Here is a 24,644-nt window from a genome sequence, read left to right on the forward strand (position 1 = left end):
CTTCTCTAAACTCTAATTCTTCACCTGATTGGAAATAGTAACAACCAATTCTTAAGATTGTAATGATTAAAGTAGATAATATAGGTGAAATATTTAATGCCATACATGGCCCATAAGTACACATAACTGAGCTATTATTACTACAAGAATTTTTTTAAAGATCTATTTATTTATTTTAGAGAGAATGAGAGCACAAGCAGGAGGGGCAGAGGGAGAGAAAATCTCAAGCAAACTCTGCACTAAGCACAGAGCCTGAAGAAGGGCTCAATCTCACAACTCTGAGATCACGACCTGCTCTGAAACCAAGAGCCGGACACTTAACTGTGCCACCCAGGTGTCCCTACAAAAGTTATTTTTAAATAGAATATATTGACTATACTATTTTTTTCCATTTATTAAACAGAATTTCCAAAAAAACCCTCATATATTTCCAATGAACTATATTGAACATAAGCATTTTTAAAAACAGATAAAGAAAAACATAAAAACAAATGCCTAAGTTATATAATTGTAAATATTTTCTTTGACATTGCTATGATTTAAATACTCATTTAACATCTCAGTTGACTGGTTAATGCTGACTTTGCTGATTTTTTTCCACACAAATTTCAACAAGTGAACTTGTTTTCAAAATCTCAAATAGTCCTGTGGATAATAAATTTATATTTGGGAGATCAGAAGGGTCACATATCATTTAGGTCTGTGTCTTTCCTAAAAAGAGACCTAGAAGTTCATTTGTCATTTACAATGACCAAGTATCTTCACTTTTATATTATGTCAAATATCCCAGAATAATTCTGACTTGATCAGTAAAGTAAAAGGTTAAAAAAAAAAAAAAAAAGGTACAAAATGTCAACTACCAGATGGAACCAAGACAACTCCAAATAAAAGGTATGGTGAGGCAGCAAAACCAAAGAGCAGACAAATTATGGAAATGGTGACCTAACTGAATCAGTCTGGAATGCAATTTATATGGATACATTCTTACAAGCAAAAGTGAAAATGTAAATAGAAGAAACACAGGAAATAAAAAAGCTCAAAGAGAAAGTAACATTTAAAAACCAGGAATTAGAATGAGAGTGGGACAGAGTTGGAGAAACAAAAGAGACTCTTAGGAAAGAACTGCCTAGCAAAATCAGAACAAGGTTAGACTCTCAGTTATGCCTGCAGTATTTGGTCAGAAGTGTAGTGGAATGAAAGGAATGCAATCACCAGAGAACTACATACCTTAAAAAAAGGTTACTTTTGCCTTATGTTAATTAAACCTCAATAAAATTAGTGGGCAGGAGGCAGGCAGACAGACAGACAGACAGATAAGTAAACCAGCCAAACTGAAAGAAAAAAAGGATAAAATTAGAACACTGAATAACAAAAGCACATGTAAGAGGATGAACAGAATGAATTAGAACATCTCGTAGACTTTGTTTCATTTGGGACAATGACAAAAATATTGTTAGACCCCATTAAGCTAAACATGCATATTAAAGTTCTAGTGTACTACTAAAAGAATAAAAATACAAGGTGTACCTCCCTGTTTAGGAGAGTGAAAAAAATGAAAAGAGAATAGGGGATAAATTCCCAAAAACAAGAACCATGTTTTATCCCTTTTATTCTGCTACCATGTGTAGTACTAACACACAGAATTCAAACAATGTTTGTTCAGTAAATGAACATTAGTAAGGCAGTCTAAGAAGAGTCTAAGCCATTACCACCATTGGTATACAGATGTGTTTGAATCTGCCTAGGAAACTACATAGATAGGTAATCACTGCAGGACTTCTTATAAGAAAATTCATTCTATTAGAGAAAAAGAATCAGGCAGATAAAATGGATCTTCTTTAAAATTTTTAATGAAAACAGGTGATAGATTCTGAGAACAACATGGTATTTGCTACTCAACTTAGTCTCCCATGGACCCATGGCTAAGGTCTTAACCGTAGGAGACAGAGAAAGTAAGGCAGAGTTTTTTACCAGAAATGTACTTCCTAGTTAAACTTCATAAATATAAGCTCCAACCTGATGCTATGGCTCTGAACCCCACAATAAGAATGGCTTCTACATCTACCATTTAGTCAGAAGAATGGACACTGGAGCCAGGCACAAATGAATCCTGGGTTATCTTCTTTTATATTTTCTCTGATCTTCTGTGTATATTTTAGTATTCAGACACATGGGTTGTACAGTCACAAACAGGCCTTGGTTAAAGTCTAGCTTTGCCACTTAAAAGCCAAATGATCGAATGCTATTTACTCTTTTTGACCCTTGCACTTTTCACCAATAAAATATGGATAACAATAGTAATTACACAGAGACTTGGGAAGGTTAAATGAGGTAATACATGTGAAGCAGATAGCACAGAGTCTGGCTCATAAAAAAAAGCAATAGTTTTCATATAGGTTACTCAAAAATACTTCTTGGAGTTTTTCATACTGATCTGTCCTTACATAACAGCATGTCCTGGTCTAAATTATTAGAATACTTTCTAGTCAAGAACTATATTAAATATGTGTGTGTGTGTGTGTGTGTGTGTGTGTGTATATATATATATATAAACAAATACTCAAGTCTTCTCTCAACCTTAATGAATACTGCCATGCCCATCCCACTCCTGAGTCAGCCAGGATTCCTAGAGAAGTATCTCTTGTTTTAGCATATCTTCAATCAATATGAACAGCTTTGCTCTTGGCAATACATACACTCAACAATCTAACATCTTAAGGGCAATAAAGAGGAGCTCCTCATTGTTTAAAAAAGGGAGGGTTGGGCAGAATTGTATGAGTTAGGTAATAGAAAGTCTATTAAAAGTGGTCTTAATTAAATAGAAATTAAATCAATTTCCAGAAAAAAATTCAAATTCAATTAACACCAACAGATATTAAGTAATTTCTAATTACTTGGTATTAAAACTATAACATACTCATGTAAAGTTTTCAAATAGCAATAAATATATAACAAACAAATTAAATGCTACCCCCAGTTCATTTTCTTGTTTGAGGTCCAGATTAGTTCTTATTGCCAAAGAAATTATTCGCAACATGAGAAATCAACAGTATTTCCTTTGCATCTATTAATTTTTTTTTTTTTTTTTTTTTTTTTTTACTTACTGGCCTATATCATACTGTCCAGGACCAGGTCCTGACTTTATAGGTAACTCAAGTCTTCCCAAAGAGTTGCCAAAATGTATCCCCTTGTATTTCAAAGTTGCATTGGAAAAATCCTTTAAAGGAAAAAAAAAAAAGTGAAGATGAAGATGAGACATAGTTTAAATAAGCCATGAAACAAAGTTTAACTTCATTCAATTCTAAATCCAAAGCAAGGACAGCCTTAGCCAAAGGGGTTCCACTAACAAATACTCAAGTCTTCTCTCAACCTTAATGAATACTGCCATGCCCATCCCACTCCTGAGTCAGCCAGGATTCCTAGAGAAGTATCTCTTGTTTTAGCATATCTTCAATCAATATGAACAGCTTTGCTCTTGGCAATACATACACTCAACAATCTAACATCTTAAGGGCAATAAAGAGGAGCTCCTCATTGTTTAAAAAAGGGAGGGTTGGGCAGAATTGTATGAGTTAGGTAATAGAAAGTCTATTAAAAGTGGTCTTAATTAAATAGAAATTAAATCAATTTCCAGAAAAAAATTCAAATTCAATTAACACCAACAGATATTAAGTAATTTCTAATTACTTGGTATTAAAACTATAACATACTCATGTAAAGTTTTCAAATAGCAATAAATATATAACAAACAAATTAAATGCTACCCCCAGTTCATTTTCTTGTTTGAGGTCCAGATTAGTTCTTTATTGCCAAAGAAATTATTCGCAACATGAGAAATCAACAGTATTTCCTTTGCATCTATTATAATAAATGTCAAAATTAGGCATGACCCTGAAAAATTCACTATAGAGAAGTTAAAGGATTTGGTTTCATTAGAAATTAATAAAACAATAAAATATAAGAACAGTAACTTCTCTTATTATAGAAATTCTCTTTTGTTGACCTAATAGATTCTAAATTGAGCAATCATTCAAGAATTTCTTTAAAAATCATTTTTAACTGATAAATGTAAACTCTGATCTACTTACCTTATTCTTTAATTCACATTTATAAAAATATTGTTTTAAAATAAACTTGGATTAATAATTCAATTTATATACATGTAAAAAATTAAATCCCCATAACATAAACTTGTAATTTAATTGCATAAAACAGTGTCACTTGTGCTTAAGTATTACTCTTCTAGAACAGTGGAACCAACCTCTCTCAATTATCATTATAAATAATTATTAATGAAATAAATAGCAATATTAGTAACATAAAGTATAATTCCAGTTCAAAATGGTGAATCAAACCCACATCTGCCCAACTCCTAAAAATTTCAAAAATAGTGTATAAAATAAACATAAGTTATCAGTACTAAAAACTAAGAGAAGGTATCATTCACATTCCAAAACTTCAAAGAATTTCTGGAAAATATAGCACAGCAGAGAGACATAATCAGAAAAAGAACTCACCACACATGAAAAGAACCTCCTCTGAAGCCTATTGATGACCCCAATGAGACAGAAACAAGAGATAAGGATGGACTCTCAGGTGGTAAGTAGGGAGCAATTCTCAAAATTACTAATACCCTTGGAGATTTGTGCCAGGGCCATTACTTGATGTTAACATCCACTCTATTCTTGACATGCACAGTTGGAAATAAATTAGAAGCACTGCCATTGGCCCCTAATGAGGACAAACTTTCTATTTAGAGAGACACCACTCCAGAAAGTTTTGGGATGCCAAACAAAATCCAAAAAGATCTAGTAGAGCACTAAAGTTCCTTACCATGTGAAATGTCTTTTACTTCCTAGAATTTACCATTAACAACTAGCCCTCAGATGTTACATAATACAAACGCAATAAAACTAAACTTTCCCTTCTTATATCCACCTCATCTAAAGAATTAAGGGGCCAACACAATCTCTGACAGAACACTGATGTCTCCATGAAGTAAAATGGGATCTTTGTTGATTACTTTTATAGATGTAATCCCATAGAGAAACTGGACTGCAGTTTCTCTATAGGTTTCCCCTGTATTGATTGATAAACAAGGGATTGTTTATTCCCTGCTTGGGGGTGGTAGAGGATATTGGAGCCAAGGGTAAAGAAACAGAGTTATTAATTATGTTTAAGTAATATTCTGTCATGCTTTTAAATGTGTAGTGAACTAATAGGGCAAACCAATCAGAAGGTGAATGTTAAAACTAATCCTATGGGAAGCAGCTAATCATAACGACCCTCATCCAGAAAGAAAATCTTATTGTCCAAAAAGTGGTAATGCTAAATACTGAAATTTTCAGTGGACTGAATTTGCCCCCTAAGAGTACCCACTGTGTCCTGCAGGGTACAAAGAGGCTATGATAAAAATCTAAAAAGACCTCTTTCATTGAACAGAGGCAAAACTCAGTGCTACTTTTAGATCCTTCTATTACAATGTAATACAAAGAGAGAAATACATTATTCCCTCAACCTCACTTCAGCTCATCAAGCAACTTTAGCTGTGATCAAGTACATTGATAGAAATGTCCAGCAGGGAGCACCATCTGGTAAGAGACTAAAGCGCCTGGTGGAACAGCAGCTGTCTCAGTGGAAATAGACTTGTTTAGGAACATGGTCAAGACAGCCCCTAAGGACTCCCAGAAACACCTGGGAAGAAGTTTGCAGAAGACAAGAAGACCTCTATATCAATAGCAGGAAACAACATACTTATATTTCAGTTATTAACAAAATTGTGACTCTCCCTAATACCCACAATCCAATGAAGCCTGAGAAAATTTGTTATATAAATTTGTTATATAAATAAGCAAGATTAAGCCTTATTTACACTAGGAATATTTCCAGCACTATAAGTGAGACCACTTATATTATATATCTATATATATATAATCAATATATATATAATATATATAATTATATAATATATAATATATAATCAATATCTATATATTGATTATAAGTACATAATCAATGTACTTATATTATTAGTATGTAGATCCCTTTTAATGAATTACAACACAAAGAGCAAACAGATATTTTCCTATATTCACTATAGATATTCAGCTTTAACACACTACGAAGCTATAACTCTATAAAGCACAAATCAAAGTAAGGTAATATTATCATAAGTAGGTTATCTAATTGATACAGGATTCTCAAGCCCAGATCTTTCTTAGTAGTAGAAGGAACAGATCTATGAATAAAAATTGAAAGAGCTATCCCATCAATCTCTATAACACATAGAATATACACTCCTTTGGCACTCCTGAGTATAACACAAAAGGAAATAAGGTAGTTAGATCACCCAAAGGCTTTATATCTGGGGTGCAAGGGCAATGTCATAACACCTAGCAGAACAGTACAGAAAAACGGGACAGCCTGACTGTCCAGCAGAGCTGCAGACGGTAGTAAACAAATACTGGAAGAAACCATAGCATCCACTAGAGTCGCTGAAAAGCACCCTGTTCCTTTGGGTCAGTGGCAACTCCAAAGACTGCTATACCTTACAAAGCTTTTGGAAAAGAAAGAATGCCAGTCCACACAACACTTTGCTAAAATAAGTGTTCTAGACCATCTTTCAAATGGAATTACCTAATATAGCCACAGTCATATGAATAAATTCATAGCCATGAATTTCAAAGTACATATACAGTTTTGTGGAAAGAGCAAAATTTCTTCATTTCTGCTGTATCTTATTTTTATTTAGAAATTAAGTGGAATTTCATAATTGTGCAGATTTTAGGCATAATAAGTACAACACACAAATGTAGAACTCTGTTCTATTATAATATAACCATGTTAAATATATTACATAAGTTATATTTCAGGCAGGGGTATATCTACTAGGTTTATTTACTATAGCATACAGTTTTTTTTAAAAAAATCAGTATTTTAAGACAGTATTTTGATAGAACATCTCTTACATCTCATTTTTATAGCCTAAAAAATATATGTTAAAGTTTTATATTAATTCTTTTAACACAGCATTTCAAGACCTCAAGCAGAACTGTCTAGGAAGCTTTCTTCAGGTTAATTTACACTGTTGTGATTTTGTGGTTCACTGTTTTACAATTCTTAAGATAAACAGAAGGAAAGATTATGCATAAAGATATATACACACACCAGTCAAGACATTAGCAAAATCCTTTTCCTGTATAGACACTGAAATTATTTTTCACCTAAACCATGTGAATTGACTACTTCTTATTCACTAACCTCTGACTGCAGAGGTTACTCAGGTAAATGTTCAATCTGAAATTTAATTTAAAAGCCTCTTAAAATTGCAGGACAGAAAATGAAAAATAAATTGATGCACTCTCAACTCTAAATCATACTCTCTTTATGTCAAGAAGTGTTGACAATACCAACTTCAAGGTCATTGTCAACTTGGAAAATCATTAGCAAATAAAATATGACTTAATTGAAGCAAACTCAGCATGGAGCTGCATTATTTTAAGTGAATGTTGTAATATAACTTGAAGAATTACTAACTGCCAGTCCCATTGACAATAAAATGTATGAAGAAGGGACTATGCAACTTTTCTACCATGTCTTTTCCCTAATTAAGCATGGAAATAGAATTTGTGAAGAATTAAAAGTCCCAAAGTGCATCAATTCAAACACTAATGGACTGCTCTCCAGCATGGCAGCACACAGGTAATTCCCAGCATGTTATCATTAGCAAATGTCAGTGTCATAATTCCAACCACTAACTTTGCTTGTGAAATCCACCTCTGAAAAGCAGGTTTCTAATGGTTACTTGTGTTCTTCTTAAAAAGAGAGAAAGAGACACTAAATTTTATAATTCAAATGTTATACAAAGTAACTTATATAGAGAAATTTTCCTTACAAATTAAATATGGCTAAACTTATCATTTATTGGTAGGGCTTATCTATTTAAACTAGATAAAAAATCTCCAGCATACATTATTCATCAGTTCAGGAAAGAACAACAATTACACATCTCTTGGATTATTTTCCTAATCCTCTATTAATATTCCATCTAAAAACTGAGCCAATATATAAGATTATCTCAAAAAGCAACTAAAGATACATATAGAATTATTAGAAATTAGGTAAGATCCAAATGAACATTTATACAGTATCAATTTCATAGTAACCTATAGGAATCTGTATTTTTCTTTCTGAAGGAAAAATAAGAAAATAAATTTTATATGTCAATGTTTATTCATATATGAAAAATGTTTTATATATCTAGGTAAGCTTGGAGGCATGGTTCTAGATTTCAAATAGATGATATATTATTCCCCAAAATAGTATATATGAAAAATATAATTTTAAAGACAAAATAAGCACTTTGAGACTTAAGAGCAATCAGAGAATTGATTAAGTCAAAGATCTAGGACTACTGTGAAAAAGAGCTTAAATAACCTGGCCAAGGACAAATGACTATAAGTGATGAAGCTAAGAAAAAAAACCCAGGTGGTATACTCCACTACAGTACATCTCATAACTTTTTTTTTTAAGATTTTATTTATTTATTCATGAGAGACACAGAGAGAGAGGCAGAGACACAGGCAGAGGGAGAAGCAGGCTCCATGCAGGGAGCCCAACGTGGGACTCGATCCGGGACTCCAGGATCATGCTGTGGACTGAAGACAGGCACCAAACTGCTGAGCCACCCAGGGATCCCCATCTCGTAACTTTTATTTACCTTGGATAGAATATACTGATATTAGACCATAGGACTTCCATTAATTTCACTGTAACTTTTACATAATTTATCTCCACTCTTCTTCTAAGCATCTTCCTCAAATATCTAAGATATTGGTACTGTCTGTTGAATTTGACTAATTATTTTGACATTATTACCAGGATGATGGGATAGTCAAGGCCTGGGAAACCAGGTATGGCATGGACAGAGCAAAATACTCAAGGGACTAAAGACCCAGAAAGAAACGGGAATTCTCCAAGAAAGGAGACCTATCTGTAACCTACAATGTCCTTCCTCTCCATATTTCCAGAGATAACCTGGTTCTTCATAAGTATTAAGGTATGAAGCAGTTCATCAGGTCTTAAAAAGAAACTGTACTTGAACATAACGTATCATTTCTACTGTGTTCCGCAATCAAGAAGAAACAAAAACAAGAGTTACAAGCTAAAAATAATACTGGCTTGTGTATTTACCATTATCATTGTTCTTTAATTCTTCATATAGATTTGAGTTAGTATCTAATGACCTTTCATTTCAGCCTGAAGGACTGCCTCTAGTATTTCTTTTTTTTTTTTTTAAAGTCTTTTATTTTTTTAATTTTTATTTATTTTTGATAGTCACACACACACAGAGAGAGAGAGAGAGGCAGAGACACAGGCAGAGGGAGAAGCAGGCTCCATGCACTGGGAGCCCGACGTGGGATTCAATCCCGGGTCTCCAGGATCGCGCCCTGGGCCAAAGGCAGGCGCCAAACCGCTGCGCCACCCAGGGATCCCTAGTATTTCTTTTAAGGGAAGTACAAGAACTGTTTCTGTTTACCTGGGAATGTCTTAATTTCACCTCTATTTTCAAAGAAGAGAATTCCTGATCAGCAATCTTTTATTTCAGCACTTTAAAAATATCATCTCATTTGCTTCTGGCCTCCATAGCTCCTGGTAAGCCAACCGTTAATCTTATTGGGGAATTCCTTGTCACTTCTGCTCCTTTTCACATTCCTCTTTGGCTTTGGCTTTCAACAGTTTGACTGTAATGTATCTAGGTATCCATCTCTTTACATTTATCCTGCTCTGAATTCATTAAACTTCTTGTATGTGTAGATCAATGTTTTTCAACAAATTTGAGATGTTTTTAGCTGTTATTTCTTCAAACATTCTTTTTGATCCTTTTTCTTCTCTTCTTCTGGTATTTCCTTTATGCATATGTTGGTATGCTTGAAGATATCCCAAATGTCTCTAAAGCTATGTTTATTTTTCTTCATTCTTTTTTCTTTCATCAAACTGCATAGTATCAATTGAGTTGTTCCTCAGGTTTCCTTAATCTTTCTTCTGTCAGTTCAAACCCATTGCTGAATCCCTCTAGTAAATTTTCATTTCCATAACTGTACTTTTCAATCCCAGAATTTCTACTTGATTTCTTTCTACAATTTGTAACTTTTTATTGATATATTCTGTTTGGTGAGACACTGTTCTTATATTTTCCTTTAGTTCTTTAGACAAACTTCCCTTACTTCTTTGAATATATTTTAAATAGCTGATTTAACAATTTTGTCTAATAAGTCCAACATGCTGGATTCCTCAAGAACAGTTTCTATTGATTCTTTTCCTACATATGGGCCATATTTTTTTGTTCTTTGGATTTCTCATTTTTTTGTTGAAAATTATACATTTTAGATAATTCAATGTGGTAATTCTGAAAATCAGAATCCCCACCACCACCTAAGGGTTTTTTGGTACTTGTATGGTTAGTGATTTTTCTGGACTATCTCCAGATTCTGTATTCTCTGTCATAGGTGTCTACTGAAGTCTCAGTCTCGTTAGCTGAGTGGTCAGGTAATGGTCAGACAAAGGTTGGACTAGGCATTTCCTTAAATGTCTTGAACCAATAAGTCTCCAACCTTTGCAGAGGTACTCTGTGCATGTGTTAGGGCACACCTTCAATGTTCAAGCAGACAGTTTACAAGTCTATCTTAGCCTTCACTTCCTGTCTGCATAGAACCTCAAGGTCATCTATAGTAAGAGCTTTGTACTTTGTCAAGACTTTTTTTTTTTTTTTCAGTGATGGGTTAGCAGTGAAATTCTTTCAGTGTTTTACAGGAGCAAGCAAGTAAATATATTGAAAATAACAGAATAATAAGTTTCTCATAGAAAAGGAAGGACTAGAATAAGCCTGTGGTACTGGATTAGAATTTCCTAAGAACAAAATACTCTCTTTTACAACAACATAATTGTCAAATTCAGGAGTCAGGAGAAACTCAAAAGTTTTTAGTAGATAGATAAGAAATAAGTATGGATTTCTAACTCTGTCCATTGATAACCTGAAGCAATGACATCCCAGTAGCAATGCATGTACACAGTATACTGATCTTGTTTTGAAATACCATTCTTTATTAAAAGGAAGTAGGGCTCCTTAAGGAAATGTCTGATTCTAGGATGGGTCAGGGAAAAAGAATTTGGTGAACGTGGAACATTCTGTGGAACGTGGAACATTCTGTGCCAGAAGATAAAGAAATGCTTAAAGAATGATGAGGACATGTCAAAAAGACACTAGAAGCAGCTTAAAAGGACTCCCAAAGATCAAATCTGAGGTAATTTAAGCCTTAAAATAAATAATGAGAATAATAAATTATAACTTTTTGAGTAAAAGGGCAATTCATGAATCCATGCTGTTAGAAATGGGAAAGATAAAGAAAGCTCTTTATTTGACACAAATAAATATTAAAGATGGAATCATAAAACCACCATTTAATAAACATCACAGTAAAATTTAATCAAGCATCATGAAAGGATATTGAACTAGTGAGGTTGATGAAGAAAAAGATATCTACTTATTCTTAAATTAACCCCCACAAAATATTTATAATTTTTTTTAAATAGTAACTTTATAGTAGATAAAACTGGAAAATACCACCTCAAGCTAACATCACTTATCATGAGACAGGCAGATATACTGTGCTTTTTTATGTGATACACTGAGAAGGATACATCATTTCTGGAGTATTTCTGCCAAAATATCTAAACATACTGTAGTCATGATAAAATATACACAAACCCAAAATTAAGAACTACTCTACAAACCCAAAATTAAGAAATACTCTACAAAGTAGCTAGGATATACTCTACAAAAAGCCAAGGTTACAAAAGACAAGGACTAAACTGTTCCAAAATCAAGGAATCCAAAGAGACATGACAACTAAATGCAAAATATAATACCAGATTCACTCCAGAACAAAAATATTTTTTAAAAAAAGATATCCTGGAGATCATTAGCACTTTCTTTAAAATATCTGTAGATTAGGGACACCTGGGTGGCTCAGTCGGTTAAGCATCTGCCTTTGGCTCAGGTCATAATCCAGGGATCCTGGGAGGGTGCCTCAAGTTAGGCTCCCTGCTTAGTCTGTTTCTCCCTCTTCCTCTGCCCCTTCCCCTGCTTGTGCTTGTTCTTGCTCTTTTCTCAAATAAATAAATAAAAATCTTTAAAAAAATCTGTAGATTAGATATTAGTATTATATCAGTGAAAATTTCCTGATTTTGATAACTGCATTATGATTATAAAAGAGAATATGTTGTACTCTAGGAAATTTATATTTAAGTATTTAAGGGTAAAAGTGACATGATGTCTGAAATATGCTCTCAAATTACTTAATAAAAACTATAAAGTATATAGGGAGATAAAATGATAAAGCTAATGTGATAAAACGCTAACTGCAGAATCTGAGTTATAGGAAAAGTTTTTTATTCTTGCATCTTTTCTATCAGTCTGAAACTATTTCAAAATTTAAAATTATTTTTTTTAAAAGTACTAACCAGGAATAATTAATGAATTAGATCTAATATATCTACATGGTCAAATCTAGAAAATAAAACATTAAGTGAAATAGCAAGCAATCTATATACCAAATGATAGAATTTACTTAAAATTTTAAAATCATACTACAATATATATTGTTATTCGTGTACCTAATAAAGATTTAATGTTTACTATGGCAAAGGGAAAAGAATGGAGGGAGAGAAATTGGGTAAGGTAACAGTTGTTAAAATACAGTGAATTCAAGTGTGACAAATTTTTACCATGTTATATGTGATGGTGGGTCCATGGATATCAGTTATTTTTTTTTAATGCCAGTATAGTTAATATACAGCATATAGTTTCAGGTGTACAATACAGTGATTCAACAATTCCATACATCACCCAGTGCTCATCATGACAAATTCACTCCTTAATTCCCATTGCCTATTTCACCCATTCCACTACTGACCTCCCCTCTGGTAACCACTAGTTTGTTCTCTATAGTCAAAAGTGTGTTTCTTGGGTTATCTTTCCCTCTTTTTTTCCCTTTACTCATTTCTTGTTTGTTTCTTAAATTCCACATATTAATGAAAGCATATGGTATTTGTTTTTCTCTGGCTGACTTATTTAACTTAGCATTATACTCTCTAGATCCATCCATGTTGTTACACTAAGCAAGATTTCATTCTTTTTTATAGCTGAGTAATATTCTATTGCATATATATACACACTACATCTTCATTATCCACTCTTCTTTCAATGGACCTTTGAGCTGCTTCCATATCTTGACTATTGTAAATAGTGCTGCTATAAAAGTAGGGGTACATATATCCCTTTTACTTAGTGTTTTTATAGCTTTTGGGTAAATACCCAGTAGTGCAATTATTGGATTACAGTGGTTCTATTTTATCTTTTTGAGGAACCTCCATACTTTTCTCCATAGTGGCTGTACCAGTTTGCATTTGTGGTTATCTGTTATTATATTTGTACTAGTCTATGTACTAATATATGTATAATTATATAAATTACAAAAAATATTTTTTAACTTTAAACAATTCAAAGGATCTAAGACCCCAAAATGCCCCAAGACAGCCATAAACCAAATGGTTTCTAAAGATATTTGAACCTAAGCCCAATGATGGAGACCTATACAAACGAAAACTTATAGAGTACTGAGAGTGAAGGTCAACCCAAATCTGAAAATATCTATTCCTTACCCAAGCCGTGTCTCTCTTCAGTTTCTCCTTCAGTCTATGCTTAATTTTGGCCATTTTCCTCATGAGGATTCCTCTTCCAGATCTCATAAAAGTATAAAAATACAGCACTATGTACTTCAGTCTTGTAATTAAATAAAACCAGACATATTATCCATATTCATGGATAATTCATACATTTCAATTGGCTAAATGAAATTTTGTCTCAGCTTTAACCAGGTTTGAATCTGAAAACCTGCACGAGATGGATCTGCCATAATATGCTTGATATTTTAATTAAAGAGATGCTCCTTGGGCAGCCCGGGTGGCTCAGCGGTTTAGCGCCGACTTCAGCCCAGGGTGTGATCCTGAAGACCCAGAATTGAGTCCCACGTCATGCTTCCTGCATGGAGCCTGCTTCTCCCTCGGCCTGTGCCTCTGCCTCTTTCTCTCTCGCTCTGTGTCTCTCATGAATAAATAAATAAAATCTTTAAAAAAGGAAAGAAAATGTTTTCAAAAAAAAAAGTGATGCTCCTTAACTTTTTTAATAAACATTTATGAAAGAAATAATGCTTACACTATCAGATTCAAATTTCTTTATTAAAAAATGCTTTTTCCCTTTCAAATTCAGGAAAAGAATATCTATGTATTGCATAGGATTATACATTGTAACAGAGACTTCTAGTAAGTAAAACCTGTTTCCTCTTCTTCCTAGATGTAGTTAGACTACATTTCCCAGCCTCCTTGGCACTTAAGCATATCTATGTGACTGAGCTTTAACACCCAGATTTGGCCACAAAAACTTCCCACTAGCAGTCCTCCATCTTTCCCCTTCTGCTGGCTGGATATTTATGAACTGAAGCCCTTCAATGATGATAGTAACATGAATGGAATAAGTGTTCCTGGATCCGTACCTAGAGGAAAGTCTCTTATCAACAAGGAGTATCCATATGAATGGGGAAAGAAAGAACACTACCTGTATTAAGCCACAGAGATTTGGGAGTCTATTTATTATTGCAATTAATGTTAGTTACATTAATTAAAACATGCATAATCGTAAACAATCTTCCAATTGTCAATAAGAAATGTGTTATACTTACCAGTTGAGGTTTATAGTATGCTGGACCTAGTGTACTGTCACTAGCAGGTGGAAAACGTTTTATAATACCGCCATCCTCATTAATATCATAACCATATGACTGTCCACAAGAAGGAATTGAAGGAACATCAACACTTCTGGAAACTGGAGGTGGTGCCCTTGAAATTTTCTGTAAGAAAACATTTTACATTATTTACTTGGAGACAAGAAAAGGAATAAAGAACCAAATATTAAAATTTACTAAAAGGCAATTGTTAAATATTGAATTAATGCATTTCATAATATAAACCAAAAATGTTTATTTTATAAAATAAATTTAAAGAAGTAAATTCAAGTCTCACTTAATCATATAAATTAAGATAATATACAATATTACTATTAAAGCCATCTTAAGAGTAAAGGAGTCTCTCTAACCTGGCTCAGTTATTTACCTTGTTTAATAAATAAATACTACTGATGCTAACAGCAGGCAGTCACTCCTACAGCCACATCATCAATCACCAGTTCAGTGGTTACTTATACTATACTACCATAATATCTGCCACGGAAAAATAAACTTTATATTTTTCTATAACACTTCCTGGCCTCATTCCTTCTTAGCTCCTGATTTATCTCCATATTACTAATGCCCTATAAAAATATCCTAATTATGCTGACAAGGTAGCAAGAAAAACGTCTATGACATAATGCTAAATGGAAATAGAAAATAGAAATTATGACTATAGGTATGTGATATATATGAAAGTATATATACGTATATATAGTAATATATACACAATTTTATGATAAACTAAAAAAAGCTATGCAAAAATTAACAAAATGAACAGAGTCAGAAGTTCAAGGTGATTATCACTTTTCCAAAATTTCCTTTAGCATCAAATATTTTATAATTTAAATAAAAACAAGAAGTAACAGTAGAAATACTAGTATAAAATTTAGCAAATGAAACACTGGCATTTAAATAATTTAGTTATCTGGAAAACTACTTCAGAATATATTGATCCTCTGTTGTTTCTGAATAAATAAATAAATGTTACAGTTTAATGCATGCATGCCCAGTAGACATGTTATAAACATAATATCACTGACAGAATTTTCCTTTTTTTAATCATTAGAGACCACTATTAAGTAGTTTCAGTGATACTTATTAGACTTATTTCCAAGTTAAATGGAAGTATTGAATGACTTCTCCAATTACTTTAGAAAATTATTTGCATGATATCAAGACTTTTCAAAATATATCCCTATCTCCTTCTCCATCTTCTATTCCTACTACCCTCCCTTATATTCTACACTCCAAATATACTAAAAAACTCTATTCTTTTCCAAACATGCCATTAAATACTTCAATGTGTTTATTCACATGGTTTTCTCTGCCTGGACTAGTTTTTCCCATTCTTTTTAACTACTTAGCAAATCCTTCTTCAATATCCAGTTTGATTGTGATATCATTACTTTGGGCTACTAGTAGACATTTTATTATGACATATGTTTAATTAAAATAGCATTGTATCAACTGTTTGTATTAAATTATGGTCATTATTTCCCTATTAAAATTATGATCCTGAGGAGCAATGATTTGTCTTCTATGTGTTATCAGTGCCTAGAATTAGGTCTATTATACAAAGTCTCTAGCAAATGTCTGATCCTAGTTTCAAATGCACAACATAATAATTGGACAATTATATACATTACATATTGCTCACCACAATAAGTGCAATTGCCATCTGTCAACATATAAAGTTATACTATGTTTTTTGTTTGTTTGTTTTAAAGATTTATTTATTCATTCATGAGAGACACAGAGACAGAGAGGCAGAGACCTAGGCAGAGGGAGAAGCAGGTTCCTAGCAGGGAGCCCACTGTGGGACTCGATCCCAGATCCTGGGATCATGCCCTGAGCCAAAGGCAGACACTCCACTGCTGAGCCACCCAGGTGTCCCAAAGTTATACAATGTTACTGACTCTATTCGCTATGCTATACTTTTCATCTTGATGATTTATTTATAAAAGGAAGGAAGGAAGGAAGGAAGGAAGGAAGGAAGGAAGGAAGGAAGTTAGTTAGTTAGTTAGTTAGTTAGTTAGTTAAGAAGGAAGAAAGGAAGGCAGGCAAGAAAGCAAGCAGGCAGAAAAATTCCTAATGTGTCCATTAAAAACATTCACACATCTTAAACAATAACTTACTACTTTTCAGCAGAAAATATCATACAGTGTCACTAATATAAAAGATTAATGTCTAATAAAGCAAATGTGTCCTTCTTAAAAAAAGTCTGATAAGCCCTTGCATAAGTAAATGAACATTTACTTTGTCCCCACACACAAAACAGCTGATACTTAAATATGCTTACTAACCTTAACTTCATTGTCATTGACCTGACATTCATCTGAGTACTGAGCCCTAAAATATGTCCCCTAAACAAAGCTGATTAAAATGTAATTAATATAAGCTATGTGAAAAGCTTGATATGGAAAAGCTAGATACGGAAAGAGAAAAGAGAACCACTCTAAATAAACTGCAATCAAAATCTTCCAGATTTGTATTTTGAAGGGGTAGGCCTTTGGTATAATAATTATTCATTACATAACACCAGCATACCTTTCCAAACCTATCATTTGCTAGTTTCCTACACATTATTTTTTTTTTACTTTGGGTCAATATAATCTTATTGTCTTCCATGGACTCTACTTCTCTGTTCACTCATGTAGTTCTCCATGCCTGAAATGCATATTCCAACATTATTCTTCAAGGCTAACCTCCTCTATATATCCTCTACAAAGTATATTTTGCCATGATATACTAGTCTTGGGGTGCCTAGATAACTCAGTTGGTTAAGCATCTGACTCCTGATTTTGGCTATAAAGTTACAATCTCAAGGTCGTGAGATTGAGCCCTGCCTCGAGCTCCAAGCTGGGCATGAAGCCCACTTGAGGTTCTCCCTCTCCCTCTGCCCACCACCCCCATGCTCTCTCTCTCCCTTAAAAATAATAATTTTAAAATTCCTATGGTATTTAATTACATAGTTATTCATTTAGCATCTATCATATTTCATCTTGCATTAGTAGCAATTTATAGATCTCTCTCCCATCTAAATTTTAAGTTTTTTTATTTCAGTAAACATGTTTTAAATTTCACTGTTTTATTAATAATACTTATCACAGAGTTTCCTCTCTATACATAGGTAGACTACTCAGATGGTTTTTAAAAACTCCTTTCCTTTCTGTTCACCATAGACACTGGAAGTGACTATAGGTTTATCAAAAGCAAAAATGAACTCAGTTGTTAATAAATAAAAAATTAGTTTATACACATTGAATATTCATTTAATTATGAAATATGGATACCAATAAACCTACTAATTTTTAAAGTTTTTTAATGTATTTACCACATAAAACATAAAACCTTTTCTATTCTAACTAAAAGAAATGTCAGAAGTACAACTTAACATAGCGACACACTGACTGAAAATGCTCTTTAACCTGTGGTGCTTTTCTTTTCACGGTATCTAATGTTCCAGGATAAAACTGATCATAGCTTGCTGGTCCTGGACTCTCTGAACCAAACTTCTTAAAACGCTTCTCCCGGTTTTGTAGACTATGACCTCCTTTTATATTATACTAAATTAGAGAGAAAAAAACATGAAATAATTAAAAGAAGCACTTTATAATTAATACCTAGTTAACAAGCATTATATATCAATATGAACAAAGAGTTTTAAAACCCAACCTGTGAAAGTTAAGGTATCTTGACTGAAGGTATCATTCTAGTATAAGGGGATAATTAAGAGGATGACTATTACAGTTGTCAGTTTTAACTCTGAACTCAAACCAAAATTTACTGTACTCAAGGTGCTCAAAGAAAATGTAAAACTCGGTTTTAAAACAGGAATCAAAATAAGGAAATCCCCAAAGTTCTAGAGCAAGAATAAAGAGTATACACTAACAGGCCTATAGCGAATATGCACCTCTGAAATGAGGTACAAATAGTGGTACTCACACTGCAGGGAAAATATAAGCCTTCCAAGCTTGCTTAGGATTAATTATTTTCATGAACTATTTTTTGGTCATTTCCAAGGATGCCTATGTAGGCTTACTGGCAACAGCATGGGTTTTTGGTTGGTTGGTTGGTTGGTTGGTTTTTTCTTCAATTTTTTAACAGCTTGGTTTTATGCTCAGATTAATTTTAAACATTGTTTAATGCAGAGAAGGGACTGGGAGGAATCTCCCACAGCTCTCTATGCCACATGTCTGGATTCTCTGAAATGAGAAAATTATCAAGTGCCTAATAGCCAGTGAATTCAGATAAAATTCCATCTTATTAGTTTCAATTAACACTCATAGTGTAATCATTTCAAAAATAATTCATAGTAATAATGGTTGGCATTGATTGCTCAGATAAGATTTAAGTTCCTGATTTGTCAACAGACCTTTTCTCAATGTATATACGTTAGATGTTCATAATCGCTCTTAACTGAGCCTATCTCTACTTTGTCTCTTATTCGGCTACTTTCATCTTTCCAAAAATACACAAAAGAGATATTCTTTTTAAAAAATGAATCAAAATTATATTCTTAGGTAGCCAACCCACTACCTGATAACTTTTAATCAGACCATAATCCCTGTGTTTAAAGAGTTTGAATCTATAACAAAATTTAATGATTTTGCAAAAACATTAACATTGCAAGTTACATAAAAAGTAAACTCATGTGAAAAGAGAACATCTCAAATCTTAATTCTTTGAAAGCCATTACTCTAGTCTTTATGATCTTATATTTCACACTGCAATCTGAATTTATATTGAACTTCAACAGAAGGCAGTAAAATTAATCTGATTTTTTTAACTGGTTGAAATTAACCAGGACTTTTTTTTCCAGTAATTCATATTTAATAATTATCAATTCATATTTCATAATAACAAGAGATTATAAAAGGAACTACTATGTGTCAGATAAATACCCAAAAATTATATTATGAGGTAATGAAGTATATGATGTAATGAAGTATATGAAAACTTGTGAGAAGAAAAAAAGAAAAAAAGAAAAAAAGAAAACTTGTGAGAAACACCCTTCTTACTTCTTGAGTCATGGCTATACGCTGTGGCTATTTGATGAATTACTACATTGCCAGCAACTTCCCAACAATACAGGATGCAGAGTCTCATCTGAAGGGTGAAGCCATGCACTGTTATCACGTACGATATTATCCTATTATTCAGCTCTAGTGAAATGTATCAGATCAAAAATCAAACCTAATTTGGACATCTATTACTAGGGCTAGGCTGTGGAAAAATGAAAAAACTATTTATCTGTATCCAAGGAAGAGATCTACACATCTAAAATCAATCTTATATAGCAAGGAACAAAACGGTATCCACCATGCAGACAGGTCACAAACTAGAAGAGAATTAGAACCAGAAAACACAAATGAAATTTGAACTGACCCTTTGGAGTGAAATTCATTCTAGGAAAAAATACAAACAGAATAAGGTATGTGACCTAATAAGCTAATTATCTATCAGAGGATCAGAAACTTGCACTTCGTAAACTCCATTCTTTTCTTTCTTTTATTTTCTTAAATTCTCTTATGTTGTTTTTAAGAAAATTTCCTTTTGAAAAAAAATAGCATGCTTCAGATATGCTAGAGGAGAAAAAGGAAAAAATGAATTTGCCTGTAACTGGGCAAGAGCTGGAAAGGAAAATGAATACTCCCATCATCACTTTCAACTTTGCAAGAGTAGTGACAACCATAATCAAAGTGAAATAACCATAACAAAAACAGAGAAATAGAGAAGACTAAATTGGGGCACACAGTTTCAGCTCCCAACTGTTCTGTTTTTATAAGAGCTTCAACAATTATACACCGTGGAGGCAGGCCCTCACAACTACAACTACCCTATCTTTCCAAATTTCATCTGAAGTCTCCAAATAACATTTTCTATGTAATTGCTAACAGAAAGGAATATTTCAATCTATGCTTCCAAAAAAAAGTATAAAAATAAATTGTTAAATACTTCAAATAAGATTATTTCCAATAAAATTATTTCTTTATTTTCCAGTATATTATTTATAGAACTAGTATGCTAACTATGTCACATTTCAAACACATTTCCTAATTCAGCCATTTAAAATAATAATGGACAAAAAAAAAAAACAGCAATAGAATAAATAAGTCACAGTCATTTTTTAAACCAAGGAAACCAATCTTCTCCTGGCATTTTATATTTTTAAGAAGAAAAACAGAGAATACTAGAACTCTTTCTTAGATCGTCCATTGCATTTAAAAAGTACATTTCCTAATTTCTTATTCTTGAAATTCAAGAAATGTACCCAATTTGGGATAAAATATAATCAGATCTAAATTGCACTTTATTTTACATATGGAATTGACTAAAATCAATATTAATATTCCAACATCCTGATATCTATCATATTAAAGAAGTTTGAAAACTACCTATTGTGTATTTTATTGCATTCTCCTCTTGGAATAGTGTTACAGTCTTAAAAGAACTACTGGTAAAACTAGCAAGCCCATATACCCATAATATGCCGGCCGTGAGCCATGGAATGGAAGCCGGAGTGACACTTCTAATGATGACATCTATTGACCTGTTACTATTTTTTGCTTTTTGCCCTCTAGGCACTAGTATGCTGGAAGTTTCAAGAACCCAGGGAAGAGCCATAAATGTTCTGCTGAATTGGAAGTTGAGACCATCAAATGGCCATTCCAGGCTCTGTTGCTAGAGAGCAAAATAAGGAGAGTATTGGCTAAGGTGATTAACACTGACCAAGACTGAAAAACAGTACTAATGACAGCCACAGGCACCGCAATGGGATGGAACACAAAGACACCATGCAGAGTCTCCCTGAACTATAATGTCCAGTGAAAATGCTAAGAGCAAGTTTATTTAAACGTTTGAAAAGGAAGCCTGTGAATCAAGAGCTCACACTCCTTAGAACTAAAGATTCTGGTCAACTACATCAAGCTGAAAACTCCATCAGATAAAGTTCCTTTAAAGAGATGGGAAACAGAACGAGTAATGGAAAAAATTAAGCCACCTACAGCTTCATAATCAGTTACAGAAACTAACAGGTCCCCTTGCATTTCCTTGCTTCCTACAACACCTTGCTTTCATCTTCCCTCCTTCTTTCTCTTTTCTATTGTAAAATGGCAACACTAATAATAGATAAAAAGTTATTGGATGCTACCTATAATCAAGCACTATTCTAAATTGCTTGCTAATATATTTAATTCTTAGAAAAAGCCTACAAACTCAGTACCCCTTTTTTACAGATGAGGAAACTAAAGCCCAAAGAGATTAAGTAGTTAAAATTAAATCTACCTACATTTGAAATCTCTCTGAGCTAATAAGTGACAGAGACAGATTTCAAATGTAGTCTAGTTCCAGAGCCCACACTACTAACCACTTCTTCAAAATATCTTATGTCATATTTAGTTACCATTTAATCTATAGGTTGCAGAATAATGGAAGAGGAATGTGAAAAAAACAAAAGTAGAAAAGGTCTTAATCTAAAGACCTAACTCGTAGTGACACTGTAATATCATTTCTGAATGCAGCAGCTCCTTCAGAGGAATTTGGCTCTGTCAGGGAAGTTATACTTGAAAATTATACATAATTAATTGTGTTTTTTAAATTATAAATGTGGGAAGAAGAATTATGTGTATATGTAATGCACATGAAAGAGAAGACAACTGGAAGTCAAGGGGGAAAATGTAATAGAAATCTATTCTTTTTGTTATCTGTCCAGCATCCTATTATCTGTCCAGCATTATTATCTGCCCATTATAATCTATAAAACAATGTTTATGTCTTATAGAATTCATAGAATAATGAAGAACATTTAACCAGGCAATCAACATTAAACATTTCTATTTTCTCACACTCTAATAACAAAATATAGATTAAAAGAATGATAATATGAAGGGAAAATAAAATTTGATAAATGTCATATTAGCCTATTGGAGGGAGAAAGTATAATTTTTATCAACACCAACAATTATATATAATAACTTTTATAAATTTACCTGTGCTTCTGAAACATTATAGTGCCCTGGCCCTGGAACAGCTTTCTCAGTGTTAGAGGCAACAGTAAATGTACTTTCTCTGGTAGCCAAAGAAAGGAATGGTGCGTAGCCACCTATAAAAGTAAAAATCGTATCACTGGAAGATACAACACAGTCCCAGTGATTTCAGAGAAAAAGCATTCAAAATATATAAAATCATTTAGTAATCTCAATTGTGGATACTATATTATCAGAACTATTGGTGAGCCACAGAATTTGCTGCATCTTTTAAAACCTGACTTAAGAACAGAATGTTTTATATTAAAGAACCTACAAAACTGGAATTCCTAAACAACTGAAAAAATAATTAAAGAAATAGAAAACAAAGCCTTTCTTCTTCTAAGAATATTTGGTTGAGATAAAAATAAGTTACATTTAGCTAAAAATATACTTTCTCAGAAGACCAGTGTTTTACATTTTGGAACAACATCTATCATTTGTAGAGAATAGCATATATAAGGTTGTAGAGACAAGTTAGATTGAAATAATTTAAAGTGAGTTTACAGCAAGTAATTAATAATATCTCTTTGCTTTTCTTCATAGTTGGTGCTCAGTAAATATTTCTTGATTGCCGTCTACAAATCTAAGATACAAAAGTCTACAAATCTAAGTTGTACAAATCTAAGATACAAAGGTCTACAAAGCTAAGATACAAATTTCATTGGAACAAATAATCATAAAATTTGACAGACTTAATAAACTTAGTAGACAGACTTAGTCTTCTGAAAGACTGATAAAAAATTTCAAGAAATGTATCAAGAAAATGAGTATAGTTTAAGCAACACAGATATCACAGAAGATTTGGAAGAGAACAGCTATCATCAATGGGTAATAAAAGAATGAAAGTGAGGACTCAAAATTTGTGAGAATCTTATACACTAAAGGAGAATATATGGTAATAATTAGTACAGTTTAAAATCTTGCTAATAATCTGGACTAATAATAAAAGTCTTTTTAAAACAAGAAATTATGTATTTCTTTCAAAGTCCACGTTTTTTTATTTTTATTTAAATTCAATTAGCCAACATATAGTACAAAGTTTCAGATGTACAGCTCAGTAATTTATCAATTACATGTAACACCCAGTGCTCATCACATGACATGCCCTCCTTAATGCCCATCATCCAGTTACCCCATCCCCCCACCCACCTCCCCTCCAGCAACCCTCAGTTAGTTTCCTATAGTTAAGAAGCTCTTATGGCTTCTCTCCCTCTCTGATTTCTTCCCATTCATTTTCCCTTCCTTCCCCTATGATCCTCTGTGCTATTTCTCATATTCTAAATATGAGTGCAACCAAATGATAATTATCTTTCTCTGACTGACTTATTTCATTCAGCGTAATATCCTGCCCTCTAGTTCTATCCACATCAATTGAAATGGTAAGATTTCATCCTTTTTGATGGCTGAGTAGTATTCCATTATGTGTATGTATGTTTGTATGTGTATATATATACATATGTATGTGTGGATGTGTATATATATTTTATTCATATATATTACATATATTATACATATATATACATATATATGTGTATGTGGATATATATATATATATGTATATATATACACACACACACACCATATCTTCTTTATTCATTCCTCTGTAGGTGACAAATGACATCTGGGCTCTTCCCAGAGTTTGGCTATTGTGGCACTGCTGCTATAAACACTGGGGCCCAGGTGCCCCTGAAGATAACTACATTTGTATCTTTGGGGTAAATACCTAGTAGTGCAATTGTTGGGTCATAGGGTAGCTCTATTTTTACTT

At 32.9% G+C, this 24,644-nt stretch overlaps 1 protein-coding gene across 1 annotated transcript in view; it reads right to left on the reverse strand.

Annotated features, from left to right (window-relative positions):
- Positions 1-24,644, reverse strand: part of STPG2 (sperm tail PG-rich repeat containing 2) — a 560,246-nt gene that overhangs the window by 520,707 nt on the left and 14,895 nt on the right. Inside the window, exons 2-5 of the mRNA XM_041757622.1 lie at positions 22,838-22,950; positions 18,284-18,412; positions 14,799-14,966; positions 3,105-3,217 (exon numbers count right to left, since the gene is read on the reverse strand). Of these exons, the coding sequence (XP_041613556.1) occupies positions 3,105-3,217; positions 14,799-14,966; positions 18,284-18,412; positions 22,838-22,950 (523 nt within the window). The remainder of the gene's footprint in view (positions 1-3,104; positions 3,218-14,798; positions 14,967-18,283; positions 18,413-22,837; positions 22,951-24,644) is intronic.

The sequence above is a fragment of the Vulpes lagopus genome, chromosome 6, assembly GCF_018345385.1.
Source record: "Vulpes lagopus strain Blue_001 chromosome 6, ASM1834538v1, whole genome shotgun sequence".
Classification (NCBI taxonomy): domain Eukaryota; kingdom Metazoa; phylum Chordata; class Mammalia; order Carnivora; family Canidae; genus Vulpes; species Vulpes lagopus.